This window comes from Vicugna pacos, chromosome 6, assembly GCF_048564905.1.
Source record: "Vicugna pacos chromosome 6, VicPac4, whole genome shotgun sequence".
Lineage (NCBI taxonomy): Eukaryota > Metazoa > Chordata > Mammalia > Artiodactyla > Camelidae > Vicugna > Vicugna pacos.
The window spans coordinates 63,161,374-63,183,110 of NC_132992.1; the positions used below are offsets into that span (position 1 = coordinate 63,161,374).

Consider the following 21,737-nt stretch of genomic DNA (forward strand, 5'->3'; position numbering starts at 1 on the left):
ACAATAGTCTACCCCTGCTTAGAGGGATGTTTTAAATATTTCTGATTTCCCTCCCATAACCAGTTATGGATTTATGAAAACATCTGTATTTATTCTTATGCCCTCTTCTACAGCTTTTAAACAAGTTTATCTTCTCAATTGGCAGCTGGCCAAATGATACCTAGAACTAAAAAGTTAACCTGTTGATCACGATTTCCTTGACTAATGGATCATAGAATTAAATATACCATGTTCAAAGAATTTTTTTAAAGAATTCTTTAAAGAATTAGACATACTGTATGTGAAGAAATAAGCTAGAAAAATGTCTACTGAAGAAAATTAAAAATTTTTTTTCAGATTAATGTGTGGAAAACAGACTTGAATCATGTCTTGCCCTCACCCCTCAATGAAATCGAAGCTTGGCTCCAGGAGATAGAGGAGCTTCTAGATGAAGATTTGCCAGCCTCCCAGGATTACCATGAAGCCATGGCTCTAATTCAAGAGAAAATGGCTTTATTCAAGGTTGGAAAAGAAAAAGTAATACGGAAAAATCTATACTGTGTTAGACATTGTTCTTTTGGAAGACCTTGTCCTAGAAAGGGAAGGAAATAGAATGGGATTTTGAGGATGGTTTAGATGATTTCCCTGGGGATTTTTGGGACCCAGAAGATACCTTCACTTTCTTTATGAGCGTTGTGCTAGTTTAAGGTGGAAACAATAAGAAAAGAGTTAAGGCAGCTGTAAAGTCTGACAAAAAAGAAGGGGGGAGACTTTTAAAATGTGGGAGATTGGATTCTCCCTAAAATGATATGAAAGAATTTGATATGTGAGGTTTATAGCATTGGAGCTCATAAAGAAATGGAAAATCCATCTAAAATCAAAAGATTTTGATAATGCTTTTACCAAAGAAACTGCAGTCTGCTTCGCTGTAAAATGTTTAAAACATTTATGATGAAAATATTTGTTCAGAAAATTTTAGTTAGAGAAAGAAAGTGCTTTTTGATTTTTTTTTTTTTGAAAAAAGATGCAATGCACACAAGGAGCAAGTGAGATTAACAAACCCTCTGTTACAATGTTTGGCAATAAATCTGGTTCATGTCTTTCCAGAGTCTGATGGATAAATTTGACTGTCATTTGAATGCTCTCCTGGCATTTGAAAATAGAGATGAAAAACATTTGCCATTGGTACCACCTAGCAAACTGGAAGAAATGAAAAGACGGTTTGTACCAGTACCTTTCACAACTGCTGACACCTTCATGTTTAAGCAATAAGATGGGGCAACGGGGGCCAGAAAATACAGATTTTTGGATAATTTCTGACAATTGGTCTTTAAATCTTGCTAACAGTTCCTTGATGTTTTACATGATAGTAACGTTATATCATGCTAACATACTATTACTGCCTGGTAAGATGTGGTGTTGGAAAAAGTTCTTGGACTGAGAGTCAGAAACTGAGCTCTGTATCTTGGTTTTGTCCAAGTTACTGTGCGTTTCTGAGCATGCTTCCTCATTTGTAAATACAGTCTGTTCATGTCCCCCAAGGAACCTGGGTAAAATGGGAGGAGGTATATGAAAGCACTTTATAAACTCAAAAAAGCTACAAATATAAAGGTTATGTAATTGATGGTTGTCTACATCATCCTCTCTTTTCTCATTATTCATAAGCAGCTTATTAGAATGATATTAAGAGGGTATTAGCCTTAATAATGAAAGCTATTAATATGTAAACATTGAAATTATAGTTGCATTAAGTTACACGGAAGTTTTCACATTTAGTAAAATATTTTAGAGATTAATGTTATTAGAGAATTTCTCAATGGGGGAACAGTTTCTTCAGAAAATGTTTTGTTAGGTGTTTTTGTCTTTAGAAGTATCTGTTTTGTATCTCTTCACAATGTTTGTTTCTGTTTCTTTAAAACAAAAGATTTGAGGATACATCTGAGTTCGATATGTATAAAAGAAAAAGTTAAAGCCCCAGTATTTTAAAAAATGCCAAACAGATTTCTCACATTTGGCCAATAATACTAAGTTAAATTCTAAAACCTACACTGTCTTCCAGAATCAACAATATTTCGGGGAAAAAATTTATTCCACTTCTAGAATTTCATTACTATAAGTGCTCAGTTCTTGGTTTGCTAGATGAAGCGAAATCAAAATTGGTTGCTTGGAACATCAAATACGGGAGCAAAGAATCCGTGGAATTATTGCTGGAAGACTGGCATGTAAGCTGCTTTATTTCATGTCTTAGACAACTGTTCTCCATGGTGCTGGGTTTGCATTTTTCTGTGACACTATTTCCCTTTACTTCTCGGGTTTTGAGATGGGTTTTCTTGGTAGCTTTCATTAGCTTAAATATGGTCTGGAGAAAAGAATTACAGGTAGTCCAAGAACAGACGTTAGGAAGAGTAAGAAAGAGAAAACATTCAGCACAACAGGGGAGACTGAGTTAACCAGGCTGTTACATAATAGAGAAAGTTTCAACGTTATTCCTTTTAAAAGTTCTTAGTTTCACTTACTGGACCTCCTGTTTGACATTTTTCCCCACTCAAATTCATGGTTTTATTCAAAAATGAAATTTTTCTTAGAATATTTTTATCTTAGCCTTTCAAGTTATAAGAGTGGGAGAAACAATGTGTCTTGTCTTGAGGCTTTTCTGGGGGAGGGGTTTAGCTTTTGCAATTTATAGGGGAAGATGTTGCAAATGATTTAAATATGTGTGTTTATTTGGTAAATTAAAACTAGAGCATCCTAGCACTGTCATTTCTACAGTTAGGCCTTACTATCCTTCTTTCTGTTTTTTTCTTTTTGGAATGAGGTCCAAAACGAAAACCCCAAGATTGTAAATTCCAGTGCAAAAATTGAAAAACATGAAGAGAGATTTATTTACAATTTATGATTTAAACACTGTGCATTCCTGAACAGAAAGCATCATTCCAACTTAGACTTTAAATATTTTAATTTCTTTTTCCTACTTTGATTTTTCATTTTTCCATTTAAATGCCATACCATCAGCACATGATAAGTGTCTAGTAAATGAGTTTTTAGTTAACTCTCTATTTTTCCATAGCAGAATTTGCTAGCATAAGACACATAATAATTTGGTTAATGATCTTTCTCAAATGTTTTTGTGTGATGGGTGGTATCTATTTATAACATACTCTAATATATCTAGTAAAAATTAGTATTAATAAAAACATGAAATAAAGAGAAACTGATACAAATTATATAATATTGATAAATATGTGAAGTAAGAGATTTTGAAATTGCTATAAATACTTGCCTTTTCTCATGAAAGGAAAACCATTTTAGAACTGTATCACCAGAGGAGGGTACAGCTCAGTGGTAGAGCTCTTACCCAGCATGCACAAGGTCCTGGGTTCAATCCCTGCTACCTCCCTAAGTAAATAAATGAATGAATAAATCTAATCCTTCCCAAAACTTTTTAAAAAAGAACCACATCACTACATTAAGATAAACTTTGTCAGGTCCCATACGCACATATTGTTCATGCTCACACTTCTGTCTCCTAGACCTTAATTAGCTTTCTTCATGAACTACTTTTCTTTTCCTACCAAAACACGTAGTATTAAAACTGTAAAGAAATTTTGTTGCATAAGTGCTTCATCAGTATATTTATGTTTCTATCTGTATTTCTTGACACATTTTAAAAAGTGAAAACTATCAATATGTTTTATTTTTTGTTTTTTTTTTCACTAGAAATTTATTGAAGAAAAAGAGTTCCTAGCTCAACTTGAAACTTCTTTTCAAAAATGTGAAGAAATTCATAAGGATTTGGGTAAAGCTATATAATTACTTTTTAATGGAATGACTGTCATTTAACAGCATTTCATTTGTTTAATTTTCTTTATACCTTAAGTGTTTAGAAATTGGTTTACTATATGTGTTTTCTTTGGAAAATTCTTGCATCCATTTTAATATTGTTAAAGTACGTATTTATTTCACCACTGCCAATTAGTATGCAAATATTTTTTCTTAAGCAGTATTATTTTATTAATGAGAAACTTTTCTAAAATTGCTTTCTTGTTATCATTATAGCTGAAGAATATCCAAATATTACTAAACAGTATACAATGGTGGAACATCATTTTTCCATGTGTGGAAAAAATATATATAATGTGAAGTCCACTCTACAGAAAGTTCTGGCATGTTGGGCTACTTATGTGGAAAACCTTCGCTTACTAAAGGCTTGTTTTGAGGAAACAAAGAAGGAGCAGATTAAAGAGGTATTTTCAGTCTAATGGCATCTGCTTAATTTTACTTTGTGTTTTGTTTTGTTTGGAGACCCTCGTTTTTAGTCCAAAAATGAGAGGCCAGGAAAGGGTAAGCATGACTGTTGGAAAAATTCTCCAAAGTATTGGAAAGAGTTTAACATTCTCACACAATTACTTAAAGGAATTTTTCCCCTCATGATAGGTTTTATACACACACACACAGCTTTGTTGAGGTATAATTCACATACACAGGATAGCTTTTGGAAGATACATTGCTAAGTTCTTTGGAAAGAAAATAAAAGATGTGGAATACTGACTAGCTTACGTGCACACTGAAAATAAATTGATGTTTTAGAAAGTTTTTTTCCCCATTTGGGTGAATACCTTTCAGCTCTAAAACCTTCCAGACTTTCTAGAGGAGGAAAAACAAAATACCTTAGACTTATGTGGAGAAATGTAGAAGAAACTTTGATGTAATTCATGGCTGCTTCATTTGCTGTTTTTGTAATAATGTGTTTATGATTGTTGTCTGAGGTAGTTTTTCTTTCTTTCATTTGTTTTCTCTTTTGCAAATGAATGTAGACAGCCTCTCAGATTAAACATTTTCCAAATAGAAACTGAAATTACTCAACAAAAAACAGGCTGTTTATATGAAAGTAAAATTTCTGGTACCTGTATGAGTGCAAAAAGAATATTTGAGGGGTTAGTGAGTCATTACTTCTCCCTGGCACCCATATTGGTAACAGAAGTTCAGATCTTTGGCTTTTCAACAGTTCTTCTGTCATGAAAAGTCTTTTATTAAAATTCACCTTTCTTTGAGAAAATAACACTTTAAGCCTTGCAATTTCCAAACTCTGCTGAGGTGCCCTGATCTGCCAAAGAGAACTCTCGAGATAATTTGAGGGAGACATAGCAACATCTGTCTGTTGGACATCACACAAATTACTACCGAGTTGTTTGGACTCTACTACTGAAAAATGAGAACTGTTAGGTAATTCTTCTGGGCTGGGGAATCCATGAAAAAATTGCTGAGACATTAAGGGGGCCGTGAACTAAGAAAGTTTGAGAACCTTTGCTCTAAGCTCATCAGCCACTTAGAGAAAGAAGATCAGATGCTTCCTAAAAGTCCAGGACCAAGAGTGATTGCAAGTGCCAATTAGTGATTAGAAAAGAATCGCTAAACCAACGGGGAGGGTCAGAATCTCTGCAAAATCCTCATGCTCACTTTTGCTTACAATCAACCTTGGTGAAGGTCTGTTATAGATAATAGAAAGATAAATATTATGTCGTTAAAATATGACATTGCTTATATGTTATATAGGTTCCCTCTGAGACACTTTCCCAATGGAATCTAGAACATACTACCTTAAATGAAGTGGGAAATTTCTTAATTCAAGCCAGCAATGATGAAGTTGGATCAGCTATTTCCCAAGACCTGAGAAGGCTGAATAAAAGATGGAGGAAATTTATTACAAAAACTCAGGTTGTAAGTTTTTTGGGTTTTTTTATTTTTTGGCAACAGCTTCATTGAGGTATCATTCACATATATCCAGTTGACTCATTTAAAGTGAATAACCCAGTGGTTTTCAGTGTATTTAGCGTTTAGAACATTTTCATCACCTCATAAAGAAACTTTGTACCCATCAGTAGTCACTCCTAATCTTTTCCCAGTGTCCCCAGCCCTAGGCAATCACTAGTTTGCTTAATGTCTCTCAAGATTTGCCTATTCTGGATATTTCACATAAATGAAATCGTATAAATGTGGTCTTTTGTTTCTGGCTTTTTCCCCTTAATGTAATGATTTCAAGGTTCATCCATGTTGTAGCATGTATCAATACTTCATTCCTTTTTATTGGCAAATCATAGTCTTATTGTATGGATTTTATTTATTCATTGATCAGTTGATGAACATTTGGCTTCTCTCTACTTTTTTGACTATTATGAATAATGCTGGTATGACCATTACTGTACAAGTTTTTGTGTGGAGGTATAACAGAGATTTCTAGTTGAAATTAATTTACCATTAAAGAATAACATAAGCATTTTTGCCTACCAGATTTCAAGCTGCTTGAGAATATATGCTTAGTTTCATTTATCCTTACGTTTCGTATACTGCTTCATAAAAGCACACCTTTAATAAAAAATAATTTTTAAGCTTAAATTATTAAATTGTTCTATTTCTTATCTTGACAGTTTATGACTGAGGTGTTATATGGGAAATTTTATAATGATATTACTAATGGATAAATCCTAAAAATATATTGAATATATGATGTCCCTTTATTGTTGTTAATACTCTATCTTACCATAAAAAATATAAGCATTACATTTCATGACATGAATTTTTTATAGGAAATGAACTTGCCACTTATAAAAAAACAGGATGAGCCCTTTCTTGACAATTCTGGGAATACTCAACTATCTAAAGAAGGAAAAACAACTGTTGATTTTTCAACAGATATGTCAATAGGACTCCCTGAAAATCACAATCAGAATATTATGGTGAGTGGTCATACTTCATATATTTCATTTTTATATAGAAATAATTTAACTTCGGGGGGAGGGTATAGCTCAATGGTGGAGCACATGCTTAGCATACATGAGGTCCTAGGTTCAATCCTTTGTACTACTATTAAAAAATAAATGAATAAATAAATCTAATTACCTTCCTCAAAAAAAAAAGAAAGAATTTAACTTTGCTATTTTTCTTTTGAAAAAAAAACATATTGTTGAAATAGTGGTAAATGTGATTCTTAGATAACATCTAAAGTATGTTCATTTTCCAATGAAATACCTCAGTGGTTCCCATCACACAGTGGTCTTCAGTGTTCAAGTCCTGACTCTCACTCACTGAGGAGTTGCAGTCACAACTTCTGAGCTGTGGAAAGGGAGCTGATATTTTCTTGAGATTGTTTCTGACTGGTGTTCAGCAGTTGTCCAGCTTTAGGCTAGCCCCTGGCCAGTGTCTTGCTTCCTTTCTGTAAAATGGGGGAAATATAATCTTTATTTCCTGTTTTGTTGGGTAATTCAGAAGATGACTTTAGGTTATAGATAAGGATATGAAAAAGGAACAACAACAATAAATCATACACCTGTAAGGTATAACACCTATGATTTTGGAAATGTGCCTCCTTCAGAATAATAACTTATACAGTTTTAAAGAAAATAAATTTTAGCTGACTTTGGCTGGTTGCCATTGATGGAGTGTCCATGTTTTTCCACCGTGAGAAGACCCTAATCAGAGAAAATCTTGAAAGATCTAAATTTGTGCAATATGCTTTTAGAATAGAAGAATACAGGATATTATATTCATCTCATACATTTAAAGTATGATCTGATTTTAAAAACTGTAAGAATATGTCTATCATGTAAAGCTGGAGAGATCCACTTACAGGATATTGAGAGATTATTAATGGGAAAATGATTAATTTTGTTGAAATTTGGTTCTGATGTTTCACATCTGCTATTGCTAATAGCTGTATTTAATTAAATTGTATACGAGTTTTGGAAATGTGTTTATAGAGTCAGTACCCTAATTTTCTAAGCTATAATCTTATCTGTTAAGTGGAGATAATAGTAATTAACTGATAAGAATGACATTACCCTTAAGGAAATATTTGTGAATAAACTTTTTAATTTTTAAGGTCATATATGCTGTCATAAAGTATTATTATCATTGTCCAAAAACTAACTCTTATAAGTCATTAAAATGTTCATGTTGAATTAGCATTCCTCAGGAAAAAAAGCTATATAGCCTTTTTATTTTTTATTATTATTTTTTTGACATAAAGATTTCTTGTCCATTTTTAACTAACCCTTATAAAGATAGTGTTAAAACACTGAGTTTAAAAAACAGCCATTATTTTGAGATTTTCATTGTTTAATCAATTTGCTATAGAGATATAACTTTTAAAAAATGAAGATTATTTTATAATGTAAATGCTACCATTTTCTTAGTGATAATCTCAAATGTTATAGGCTGGGGAAGAAGATGAAAAAGAAAATGAAGAATTTATAAGGCAACTAAAAGTGGCTGAAGAGGTTGAAAAACTCGTTGGACAAGTGGAAACCTGGGAGGCAGAAACCACATCTGTTTTGGATCTTCTGCGACATCAAGATGATGTAGACACCTCAATGGAAGATCCTTTGCGGGTATGAGTGTAAAGCATTAAAAAGTCAGCTTTCATAGTTGTAGACTTATGTATTAAGATATTAAGATAAATAAAAAGTTATAAAGCAAATAGTAATAAGACTACTGTTTAAAGTTTTGTTGCCTTTTTTTTTTTTTTTAAATGGCATGGAATCTCATCCCTGGATCATTTGCTGTGACTTTGCTTTAAGATAGAGGATAGATTTGAAGACCAGTGCCTTAGGAATCTAAATTCTTGAACTATTTTTCCCAACTACAGAATGGAGGTTGAAACATTCTCTTGTATCAGAGGGCAGTGAGGACATGAGTGAGTTCAGTCTCCTGTAGCCCAAGGCAGCATGAATATAAGAGGTTGTTAATAATATATAGGAGATTATGCAATCTATGCTTTGAAAGCTAACCCCCTAATTAAGCCACTTTCTCTTCCTTATGTGATGCAGGGAGGATGATAGATGTTAAAACTCTGTTCGATCTTTATTTGCAGGCAGTCAACTCATTGAAAAGCAGTGAGGCAAGAGCGTGTTTTAATATCACTCAGTTCTCCTGGGAAAGAAGTTACAATTGAGGGTTTTACTAAGTTCCAGCTCAGCTATAAAACTTACAGAGCATGTCATAAATTACAAGATGGAAAGTTACTGAAATAAAGGAACATTTATGTAATTCTTTTAAACCTACCTTTCTGAAAGATATATATGTAGAATTTTGTGTTTTCATTATTTATAAAGTTATATTTTTTATTGCTTTGAACATATTATACAAACTTACCTGTGCCATCTGCCAGTGTTTTCCTAATTTTATTTTTATATTTATTTCTTTGCTGTATCTGGAATTTATTTTAGCAAAAGAAATGAGTGAGAAATGAGAAATTCAATATTTAAAAAAATTTTCAAAGCTATAACAATGATCCCTCTTATAAATGGTGAAAACACAAACACGCTGGAATATACTTCTGTTAAGAAGAAATTAAGTAGATCTTTATTGGATCAAGATACATTATAATGTAAGAAATGCTAGTTGCTGAACAGTAGGGTTGATGTGATCCTTTTAGCGTTTTTAAAAAGTCGCTTTTTTATACTTTATGCTTTTATATCCATAGAAAAATATCTGTAAGGATATACAAATAGCTAACTCTGTCTTCATCTTGCATGGCTCTTAATGTATTTCCTGGTACATAGTAGATATAAAATTAAATGAGTGTGTGAACGATTGATTAAATTATAATTGAGGGAGGGATGGGAAAGAAGAGGAACTTTTATGTGCTGTAATTCTCTATTCTTGTTTGGGTTTTTTACAGGAGCTTTTGTTACATTCATAATTAAAAATAGAAAATTGAAATTACAAATGAATCTGCTAATTTTAGAACATTTAAATAATGCATGAAAGTCTATAGAGGAAAATAAAAAATCATTATAGTTCCACCGCTCTAAGATAAATAAGATCAACATTCACACAGCTGATATCATGTAATATAATTTCTGTTTTATCATACCTATGCCACCTCTGAGTTGTAATTAAAAATTTTTTTTTGCTAATTTGATAACTGAAAAGTGGCATCTCATTATTTTAGTTTGTACTTATTTGATTACATGTAAGCTTGAAATTTCATATGTTCATTAGCCACTTGTTTCTGTAAATTAGTTGTTTTTGTATTTTCTGAATTTTCTTTGGGATTTTGGTATTTTTCTTACTGAATTTGTAAGCTCTTTGGATCATGACCCATTTTCACTTGTGTGGCAAATATTTTTACCAACTTGATGACTTTTAAGTTGTTTATTTTATTCACATAGAAAATTTTTTGTTTATGTAGTCATTTCTATCCCTACTTCTATCCCTAAGAAAAAGGCCCTCCACACCCAGAAAGCAGGTCAATTTTCATGGATAATTTCTTTTTATAGTTTCATATATTATATATAATTTTCTAATTCATCTGACATTTAGTTTTGTTATGTTGTATAAAGCATGGTTCTAAAAGGATTACTCTCCAATAGCCATTTTCTTCAATAATTTTTATTGAATTCTCTTCCAACTGATTTGCCTTAGAACAATTTCATTTTGAGGTTAATTACTACTTTCTCAACTTATAGTCTCTATTGGCATTGCATTACTTTTAGTCTTTATTTTGTTGAAGTGCTTGGTATATAAAGAATAAATCTATAAAAGACTGTGTTGCTCAGAATCTGACCATATTAATATAAAATTTCAAAATGATTTTTTAAAATAACATCTTTTAGAATATAAATATGCCTTATTTTGGATTAATAGTTAGCTTTTTATGATCTCCTGATGAGATTGTTAAGGTTAATGTTTAACATATAATCAGAATATTTATTGTGATCTCGCTTTAATTTGTTTTACTAGCATCTTATTGCCAAAGGCTCTATGTACGAGGAGCTTCTGTCTAGAACTGAAGACACTTTACAAATGGATGTACAGAATGTTTCAAGCCAGGAGTCTCTCCAACATGTTCTCACAGCTGGGCTTCAGGCAAAGATTCAAGAAGCTAAAGAGAAAGTCCAGGTCTCTCTTCAACATTCCCTGTTTAGTGAATTTAGTCTTTAAATCCAAGTGATCAGTGGGAGGACAGGAAAGAGGGGAGAATTGCCCTGTAGTTTGGAAATGTTTTGTAAAGTATGAATTTTGCTTTATATTTTATCTCTTTATAATTTAGACCATGTTAGAAAACAGGATATTCTTAAGCCTGATGGGAAAATCTGAGTTGCTACTCAAAGAAAATATTTAACTTATGAATTGTGTAAGCAGTCGGGCCATGTTAAGTTGAGAATTTTTTGTCATCACAGATCAATATGATAAAATTAGTGGCAACGTTGAAGAACTCAACTGATGTTTCCCCAGACCTGGATGTCAGGTTGAAGGTGGAAGAATCACAGAAGGAAGTTGAATCCTACATTTCAAGGGCTGAGCAGTTACTTGGCCAAAGAGAGAGCCATAGTGGACTCATTTCACAGTACAAGGTGGGCCTCTTTCAACCATCAAATGTAGGGTATTTATCATTAGCTACCTACAGCATTTCAAATCAGAGTGTTTCCATGACTGTAATTATAATAAAGTTATTGTAAGTTTCAGAAACTTCCTTGTTTTATACATTGTTCCTCAGTCTTAAAAATAAACATTCAAATTAAGAATTCTTTTAGTTTAAATTGTATTGTAGCCCCTGAACAAAGTCAGTGGTGTCATGTAAAAAGCACAGCTGATTATGACATGGAGCAAGTATTTAAATTCTCTGGCTTTTTTAATCAATAAAATGGGCATAACCATTCTGGTCCTATCCAGCTGCCAATAAATAAAAATAAGTAATATGAAGAAACTTTGAGTGGTTAAAATTCTCCAAGTGTAATATAGCACTTTTATTATTAAAATGCTTCAGTAAAAGTTATTTATGGACATATGCTTATCAGCAATTAAAGATCCAGTGTTTTGTATGGAGACAGTTTTAGGTTGACTTTTCTTTGTTTGATAGGCAGCTTAAGATGGATCCAACTCAAGAGGTGCAAACTACTATGTATGAAATAAATGAGTTCCAAGGATATATTGTACAGCACAGAAATATATAGCCATTATTTTATAATAACTTTAAAAGGAATCTAATCCATAAAAATACTGAATCACTACATTGTACACCCGAAATTAATATAACATTGTTAATCAAATATACTTAAAGAAGAAAAAAGATGTGTCCAAATCAAGACTCATTATTAATTAACACAGTGGCAGGTAACTTGGATGTGACATAAGAGTAAAACAAGGTTTTCACCCTTGGACCTGGGGATAGAGTAATACATGTTCTTTATTTCATTTATTTATTCAGCATCTGACGTATGGACTGAACATTTAAAATGAGCTAAGCATGTTGGGGGGAGATAAAGGTGAAGCAAATCAATATTCCCAGCACTACTGTGCCCAGTCCTTTTAGGAAAAGGAGCTCCCCTGGGAGCTTCTCTTCATTCTCTGTGTGGCTTCCTGCTCTTGTCTGGGCTAAACCCTACTTTGACTTTCTAGATTGGTCGCCGTACCCGACCCTGGTATCAGCCATTGCAACGCTGCTTTTCCCACAAACATTTTACTCTGTTTGCACTTTGCCAGCCACCAGCTTCGACCAACCCCACTGTCTTTTTTCCCCCTTGGTTGCTGAGAGTGCCAAACTGAACTTAAGAGTCAGTGATTCCTTTAAATAATCACGAGGCTGGATTTCAATAGGACAGATATGGTCAGCTCAGGAGAAAAGGGAAGGAAAAGACAAAGCAGAGGCTCCAGGCCCCTTTTCTACGAGAGAGGTACGACAGTGTCGGTTCTCACCATTTTCCTCTCCCTGAATGTCTTCCTTTTGGAATTGAAGCCAGGGACTCCCCCTTTTTGTCTCTGGTGTTTAGTGGAGTAGATCCTTTCTCACTGCAGAAGCAGAATCCCTGCCCTGCCAGTACTGCCCGGAGACCCTGGGATGCATGGGACACGCGGGTGGTAGAGACCTCTGCCGCACATGGGCTGGCCTGTCTTCCCTGGCCGTAAATCTAGCTTTCCTCACAGCGGCCTTGGAGGTCAGATTGTACCTCTTCTGTAGGAGACCCATAATCAAGACGTAATAAGTGTATGAACAAATCCTCGCCTGATTAGTTGTCTTCTCCCCGAGAATTACTTTCATCTTCTCATCTCCTGTGTATTTTCTGCCCCATTCATAGGCCCCAAACTATTTTTCGTTCTGTCAGTCGATGGGTACCTAAGCCAGGTTTCTGTTCTTATACAGCGCATTGCCAGTAATATTGTCTAAAGTAGGTAAGTATGAGGTCAGGGGCAGACACATGCCTGAAAGGCAGACGCCATCTCCTTCCCTGGGATGGAACTGCCATCGTGGTTGGCTTTGGACGAAACTTTGAAGTCCGTGATAAGGGGTTGTTGCCTCCTTACGGCATAAAATGCTTATGCATGAAATTAAATATTTGACATATTAACTCTACCATGAATTGTGTCATATGCAACAGTGATCTCTAATTCAAGTTGGTATACTCTTCGTACTGTTATTACTTATGAAATGTGTCATCTGCTCAATACTGCAGAACTTTGTAGGAAACTTTGCCAGTGGCTCAAAATAATAAGCCTTTTAATTATCGAAGGGGTGGGGAGGAGGGTGTAGCTCAAGCAGTGGAGCACATGCTTAGCATGCACGAGGTTCTGGGTTCAATCCCTGCATCTCCTCCAAAAATAAATAAGTAAACTTAATTACCTCCCCCTGCCAAAAAAAAAAAAAACCAACCCAAATCAAAGGGGTAATAAAAATCACTTTGAGTATTATAAGGAAGTCTTTATCTGGACCTCAGATGTGTAACTACATCTGAATAATAGATATTTGGCAGTTCTTTTCAAAAGAATTTGAGAGATACAAAAGGGATATCAACTTCAGTTTACAAAGAGAAGCCTCCCCTAAATCTTCAGTCTTCTTGGAGTCCTTGCCTGGTTCTAGCTGTTTCAGACTCTAAAGTTCTGTCTGTTAAATTAGTTTTGAGGACATGGCAGGAGAAGGAGATTTTCATGCTCTTGTTTGTGTGTCTTTGTTTTTCTTTTTAGGAAGCACTAATAATTTTTAATACTAAAAGTCTGGCCAAGTATTTGAAAGCTGTTGAAGAACTGAAAAATAATGTAACTGAAGATGTAAGGATGTCTTTGGAAGAAAAGAGTAGAGATGTCTGTGCCAGGTGGGAGGTAAGAGCATGTGTGTCTGGGGCTGATGCTTATAGATCTGACCCCGGACCAGTTTGTCATCAGAGTCATCCTTGGTGGTCTCCTGTCTATCCCGTATCGGAGAGGGCTGATCCCTGCAGGCTCTGACTCTAGGCCCCACGTCAGCTGGCTTCTGTCTGCATTCAGCCAATGACAACAGTGTCTGGAGATTAGAGGGCGATGGGAAGGTGAAAGGAGAGTCCAGAGGCTTTCTTTCCCTCTCTCTCTCTTGCACACTGTCCCTGGCAGCCTGTAGTTTCCTTAGGTCCAGCTTCTGTTGAGTGACCCTTCTGCCTGGGCCCCACTGCAGCCTGCAGCCCAGGGTGGAGGTAGCTTTCTGCCGATGCTGGTCTCTGGGTTGCCTTACTGCCCCCACTGTGGCTTTCATCTCTTGTATAATCAGTTCTTTGCGTTTAATTCCCTCTGAGTTAAATATTTAGTGTTTTCTGGCTTCCTGTTTGGATCTTAACTGAGACAACATACTGACATGTATACAGAGTTTCACAGAAAATAGTATCAGCTTTGGTGGCAGACAGACCTAGACCCAGCAGCTGTGACCTTGGGCAAGTTGCTTAGCTCCTGAGCACGTCACATAAGATGGGGTAACTCCACCTACTTGACAGGATGGTTGCAAGGATTTATATAAAGCACCTACCACAGAGGTCGTGTTCAGGAAATGATATTTGGTATTAAATACATGTGTGTGTGTCTCTGTGTATGTGTGTGTGTGACTATATGGAGAGAAAGAGAAAGAATATGGTAATATAATCGAATATGTACTGTTCAAGGCCTTCTTAAAATACACTTTAAAATAGACCTAATTTTACAACAATTTTAGGTTTACAAAATTATTACAAAGTTTGTACAGAGAGTTCCAAATGGCCCTGCCCAGTTTTTCCTGTTACTAACCTCTTACATTAACATAGTACCTTTGTCACAATTAAAGGAATAATATTGATACGTTATTAACTAAAGTTTATACTTTATTCATATTTCCATAGTTTTTTCCCTAGTGTCCTTTTTCATCTGTTCTGGACTCCCATCCAGGATGCACATTACAGTTACTTGTTACTTCTCCATAGGCTCAGATAAGTGTTTTGTATATGTTTTCTCCCAGTCTGCAGCTTGTCTTTTAATTCTAACAGTGTCTTTCACAGCTAAAACACATTTTTAGTTATTAGAAAGAAAAAAAAATATGTTTATGGGTCTGGTATATTTTAAAACATCCTCCCCAAAGACACAAGGATGAATCAGAATTTCATGTAGGCTCTATTTCTACCCTTTGTTACCACAATTATTTCTGTGTTTCTAATGGAAATCTTTTCAATATGTGCTGTACCTGTGGTTAATATGTGCCTTTGCCTTTTTTTGCAGTCTCTTCATCATGAAATGTCTTTGTATATTCAACAACTAAAAGTAGACATTGAAAAAGGAAAACTTAGTGACACTATCGCAAAACTTGAAAAACAAATAAATAAAGAAAAGAAACTAATTCGCAGAGGAAGGACTAAGGGTCTCATCAAGGAACATGAGGTAAACAACCTGCTTCCGTTCAGATCTTGTCATCATTTTGGGGTTGATCTTAAGTGGTTTAGGGTGTCCTTGGCTGGGATTAAATCTGCTCTGAAAATTACTTTAGACCTTGTCCAGGGGGATTACCTCTCAGGCAGTTCAAGCTCTAACTAGAGGCCGCGCTTTTCACTTTTTAGAAGTGAATAAAATTCAGCATTGAGCAAAATATTTCATGACTTCGCTTTGTATGTCTCAATGGCCTCTGTGCTCTGGTTACAAACGTGTCACCCGCTGCTGAAGTTCCCATGTTTGCTTTTGTGAAGACAGTGTGTCCTCAGAAGTGCAGTTTTGTGAAAGACAGCAAATCAGGATATAAACCAGGCGGGGCAAATGTAATGATCTCTTTTTGGTCCTCGTCGTGTTTGATTGCTTCTGTGTATTTGATAGTATTGACCCCTCTTTTGATCTCTTTTAAACTTTATACTGCTGTGGCTGTCACAGTATCAATCTCTCTTGCTTTTTAAAATTTTACTGTTTTGGGGGGAGGGCTTATTTTAGTGTCTTTCACAGATTTTCCTTTTTCATTGTGTTATCCTAATGTTTTAGTTTTCGGATCTCCATTTTTGGCTAATTTCACACTTGCTTGAAGTGATTTTAAGCACTTTGGGGTTTAAACTGCCCTCTCTATAATGACAACGCCTCAGTCTGAGTCTTTCCTCCTGAGCTCCAAGTTCTGTTCCTAACCAAGTAATTGATACCACCAGTGTTCTGCAAAGACCTCAAATTCAACACGTCCAAAACTAACCAATAGTATCACCTCTCAGACTTTTCTTCTTCTTAATGAAATTAGAATATTCTCTAACACAATATACAAAAATAAACTCCAAATGGATTAAAGACCTAAATGTAAGATCAAATACTCTAAAAATCTTAGAAGAAAACATAGGCAAAATAGTCTTTGATACAAATTGCAGCAATATTTTTTTGGATCTATCTCCTGAAGTAATGGAAATAAAAGCAAAAATAAGCAAATGGGACCTAATTAAACTTAAAAGCTTTTGCACAGCAAAGGAAAACATAAATAAAACAAAAAAGATAACAGAAATGGGAGAAAATATTTGCAAATGATGCACCTGACAAGGGATTAATTTCCAAAATATACGAACAGCTCATACAGCTTAATATCAAAAAAACAAACAACCCAATCAAAAACTGGGCAGAAGACCTAAATAGACATTTCTCCGAAGAAGACATTCAGATGGCCAATAGCCACATGAAAAGATGCTCAGTATAGCTGATTGTTAGAGAAATGCGAATCAAAACAACAATAAGATATCACCTCACACCATCAGAATGGCTATCATCAAAAAGCTTACAAATAATTAATATTGGAGAGGGTGTGGAGAAAAGGAAGCCCTCCTACACTGTTAGTGGGAATATAAATTGGTGCAGCCACTATGGAAAACAGTATAGAGATTCCTTAAAAAACTAAATATACAGTTACCAAATGATCTAGCAATCCTAATCCTGGGCATATATCTGGAGAAAACTCCAATTCGAAAAGATACCTGCACCCCAGTGTTCATAGGAGCACTATTTACAATAGCCAAGACGTGGAAGCAATCTAAATGTCTGTCAACAGATGAATGGATAAAGATGATGTGTGTGTGTGTGTGTGTGTGTGTGTGTGTGTAAAATGGAATATTACTCACCATAAAAAAGAATGAAACAATGCCATTTCCAGCAACATGGTGGACCTAGAGATTATCATATTGAGTGAAGTAAGTCAGACAGAGAAAGATATATATCATATGATATCACTTATATCTGGAATCTAAAAATATATATATAAATTCTATTTACAAACCAAAAACAGACTGACAGACATAGAAAACAAACTGTGGTTACCAAAGGGGAAAAGGCAGGGAGGGATAAATCAGGAATTGGGGATTAACAAACACACATTACTATATATAAAATAGATAAACAACCAGGACCTACTATATAGCACAGAGAACTATATTCAATTTCTTGTAGTAACATATTATGGAAAAGAATCTGAAAAGGGAATATATACACATGTATATGTATAACTGAATCACTTTGCTGTACAGCTGAAACTAATATTGTAAATCAACTACACTTCAATAAAAAATTAAAAACAAAACAAACAGAAATGACCCTCAAAAAAAAAAAAGTGAAATAAAGCCATTTGCAGCAACATAGATGGACCTAGAGATTATCATACTAGGTGAAGTCAGATAAAGAAAGACAAATATCATATGATATCACTTATGTGTGGAATCTAAAAAAAATGGTACAAATGAACTTATTTACAAACGGACATAGAAAACGTATTTATGGTTACCAAAGGGGGAAGGGCGGAGGAGGGATAAAGTAGGAGTTTGGGATTAGCAAATGCATGCTACTGTATATAAAATGATTAACAACAATATCCTACTGTATAGTACAGGGAACTATATTCAATATCTTGCAATAACCTATAGTGGAAAAGAATCTGAAAAAGAACATGAATAACTGAATTTATTTGCAGATTCCTTTGGTCCCATCTCTGGACTGATAAGACTCTGTCTCCAGTAAATGGAGCTTTGTTTTCTGCCTTTTCTGTTTACTACTTCCTAATTACCTTCTTAATTTTCCTATCAAAGAGGCATCTTTTGGGGTGACAGTTCTGGTTTCCTTCACTACATCACTGGGCTCTAGAGAGCCCTAAGGCTAGCTGCGTGGTCTTTGTTTTCAGTACCCATTCCCACACCAGGCACACCTTGGGCGGGCTTAGACCGTGTTGTTAAAGTCACACACATCTGTTAGAGTGTAATCCTCATGGACTAATCATGTAAATTCATCTGAAACACATTTCCTGCTTTCTTTCCTCAATTAGGCCTGTTTTTCTGAGGAAGGCAGCCTGTACCAACTTGATCACCACATGGATGTCCTGAGGGAGCTGTGTGAGGAGCTGACTTCACAGAAGAGTCAACAGGAAGTGAGGAGAGCGCTCAAAGATTACGAACAGAAGATAGAAAGACTTCGGAAATGTGCTTCCGAGATTCATATGACCCTGCAACCCATGGTGGGAGGCGCATCGAAAAACAAGTTAGTGCTTCGTAAGAGCAAGGAGAAATGAAATTAAGCCTTTTGCAGAATCGAAGGACACTGAGTATTATTCATTCTCTTTTAGGATTCAGTCTTCTCCATGTATTTTAATATGCAATTTTGATTTCTTCCCAGGAGGACCCCGGACACATCTGAGAGTGGAGGAAGGAGTGCCCTCAGCCAGGTGCCATCTGCAAAGTCAGACCATCAGCCATTGGCTGAAAAGGTGTTAAATTTGGATAATGTATTTTAGAAGTAAACACAATGAAAATATCCAAGTGTCCAATAAACCACTTGTCATCGAGTTTTAGTTATCTGATTGTTCCCATCAGCTGTGATTTCTCACTTAAATAATGTAAGGAAGACTGTTTTCAAAGAATCAGAATACAAGAACCAAAGCTAGAGTGAGCATGACTTAATCTTCCTCTGAGATTTACAGTTCTTTCCGGAAGAGACTGCTTTGAACCATTATGGATACACGCAGTCTGTGCCCGTTATTCTTGAGGGCAGGAGAGGCTGCACTTAATCTGCACAGGTGTTTCAGCTTCACTGAGATGAACTAGTTCATTTATCATTTATCTTTTTCTCATTATGATATCTTTTACTTTCCCTGGGAATTGGATTTCTAAATGCTTGAATTCTAGGTAAGTGGGGATTTGCTGTGTACCACAGCCCAGACTGCCAGTCAGAAGGTGTGGGGAAGGAACAAGGGGTCCTGGTTTGGGGTATAAAGAATCAGTGATATCCCTTTGTATCATAAAGTGTTTATCTTTTCCAGACAGTTAAGTATATCGAAGATATTATGTTTACTGTTTTGCACATTTGCTTAGGCAATGGAATCAATTAAGGATGTTAGCCTGGAATCCAAGTTAAAGCCTCAACTGGAGGAAAGCGTCATGGAGAAGCATGAAAAGGATCACAGTGCGTCTGTCAATAGTTTACTGGAAAGGTAAACTAAACTCTTCCAAACAATTAGGAAATCCAGCAAAAACCTTTCATCATTGCAAAACTGTTATGTTTTCATAAGTTTTTATTTTTCCTTTAGTCATGATTTTTACATGTGGTCCAGTAACTTAAACGGAAATTCTCTGGGATTTCTTCATTGTCAGTTGACAGTAATTTAAAAAAATTTTTTTGGTCTTATCTTTAAAATTAAGTAACATTGCACTTAATTTTTTTCCCCAGGTATGTTACACACAGAGAAACTCTTGAACGACACCTGCAGAACAACATTGCGAGGATTACTTCAGATTTTCCTGGTGACAAGGAAAGGAGTAGTGTTTGTCTCCAGGATCAACTGACAGATCTCCAGGTAAATAGGGAAAATATTATTAGAGGAGTTTTGTGTTTTTTCAGGAAATAATACCACCATTAGTATAGACTTCAGCATTGTTGAGGTCTCATATGTTTATGTCTCTAAAGAACTCTCTTGGTTGGATTGCATTTCTAATGTCATCTGATTCCAGAAAGACGCTCAAACCCAGGGAAGAGTTTGATTCAGAGTCCTAATTTATGCTCATGCTCTCATTTGATAGTCTACATATTGTGGCTGGCAGAGTTTTGGACTGTGTTTAGGTTGGGGATGAAGGCTTCAGATGATTTGGTTAAAACAATGTGTTTGAAGGCAACACAGCTTCTAGTTTGCTCCAGAATTAACAATATGTGAAAAACCAGTGACTCTGAATATTTGTTTCTGTCAGTGATCATCATGACCCAATTGTCACGTTGTCTGTCTGATGTTGGGCAATAAGAAAGGGGCAGGTAGTGAAGGGAGTTTTCACTGTGAGGGATGATCTTCTGGAGAGCCATCAGAGGAAGCACTGCGTCAGATTCAGGGGCTGCAGAAAAAAACAATCTAGTGGTGGGCACACCAACTGTAAGCTCTACAAATAACTATCTTTCTTATTTTGAAGGTCATCTGTGTGTTGCAGTGCGATACTCTTGTATGCTTGGAGGTGCATTAGAGCGAGCTCTTGTAGAGAGCCCATCAGGTGGAAAAAAGGCCTGGGTGGTTCCTACAATGCCCTGTGCTGTTTTCTAGTTACCTTCCTTTTATGAGGCCAGTCCCGGAGTCACACTCTACCCAGTTTGGCTTCTCTGTTTTCCATCTGAACAAGCAAAATTCATACGTTAAAATCTCTGTTGTTCAAGTGATGGATTTAGCGCATTTTCTTCACAATTAAGACACTCTCATGAGATCTTATTCCTGGGACTGAATAATGAATCGGTTAGAAAAACTATACTAATCCTTGGAGAAAGTGAAGAACAAATTATACCAATGAGCACTCAGATTCTGAGGCAGTGCCTTTTAAAAAAATAAAAAGCCAGGATAAAGAGAATAGTGAATGGTGTAGAATTTTAGATGTTTAATTATAAATCATAAGTTAATTTTATTCATTTCTCACTTGAAAATGATTTTGGTTCACTGCAATTTGCTTTTAGTTTAGGGAGAAGCAAAGAATTATTATGTAGAGGAAATAGACTATCTAATGGAATATCTGTTCTTACATCTGTATATATCTTTTTGAGTTTTATTCTGGGTATCTAACTTGCAGAAAGAGAGTTTGGATTCCTTTGAAAGCCATATTGTTGACTCCTTTGACTTCACTGAACGAATCCTCTGAGCACAGTCAATATCATTGTTCTCTGAAGGACAGTTTACTTGCAGATGGTTGGAAAATATCTTTTCAAATGTGTTTTCATGTGAAACTTTTCGTGCCCACAGATGTGTGAATGTCTTGTTTTGAAAGAACAGAATAATTGTGCCCATTAACCCACTTGTTGATAAATTAATTTATGTGTTTCATCTAGGTCTTAAAAAATGAAACTGATGCTTGCTGGAAAGAATTTGAAATCACTTCATTGAAGTTAGAAGAGCTGGAAAGTGACGTAAAGAAGCCTTCTATAGTTCAGGCAAGAGATAGATTAAAGGGGACAGAAAGAGAGCTTCAGATGACTCTTAATACCAGGTATAATTCTGAGATCTATTAACCATGACTTTACTAAATTTACTAAATTTT

General features: G+C 35.2%; 1 protein-coding gene across 12 annotated transcripts in view; it reads left to right on the forward strand.

Annotated features, from left to right (window-relative positions):
* The window catches only part of SYNE2 (spectrin repeat containing nuclear envelope protein 2), a 288,222-nt gene that overhangs the window by 91,640 nt on the left and 174,845 nt on the right, over nt 1–21,737 (forward strand). For 10 of the 12 annotated variants that reach the window (XM_072963192.1, XM_072963191.1, XM_072963196.1 and 7 more), the window contains exons 12-28: nt 337–501; nt 1,087–1,199; nt 2,039–2,201; nt 3,697–3,775; nt 4,036–4,223; nt 5,533–5,697; nt 6,564–6,713; nt 8,190–8,363; nt 10,720–10,878; nt 11,160–11,333; nt 13,939–14,073; nt 15,466–15,624; nt 18,506–18,717; nt 18,853–18,943; nt 19,548–19,666; nt 19,903–20,029; nt 21,529–21,686. In XM_072963192.1, the coding sequence (XP_072819293.1) occupies nt 337–501; nt 1,087–1,199; nt 2,039–2,201; nt 3,697–3,775; nt 4,036–4,223; nt 5,533–5,697; nt 6,564–6,713; nt 8,190–8,363; nt 10,720–10,878; nt 11,160–11,333; nt 13,939–14,073; nt 15,466–15,624; nt 18,506–18,717; nt 18,853–18,943; nt 19,548–19,666; nt 19,903–20,029; nt 21,529–21,686 (2,531 nt within the window). The remainder of the gene's footprint in view (nt 1–336; nt 502–1,086; nt 1,200–2,038; nt 2,202–3,696; nt 3,776–4,035; nt 4,224–5,532; nt 5,698–6,563; nt 6,714–8,189; nt 8,364–10,719; nt 10,879–11,159; nt 11,334–13,938; nt 14,074–15,465; nt 15,625–18,505; nt 18,718–18,852; nt 18,944–19,547; nt 19,667–19,902; nt 20,030–21,528; nt 21,687–21,737) is intronic. The other 2 variants (XM_072963194.1, XM_072963202.1) reach the window with 1 other exon arrangement.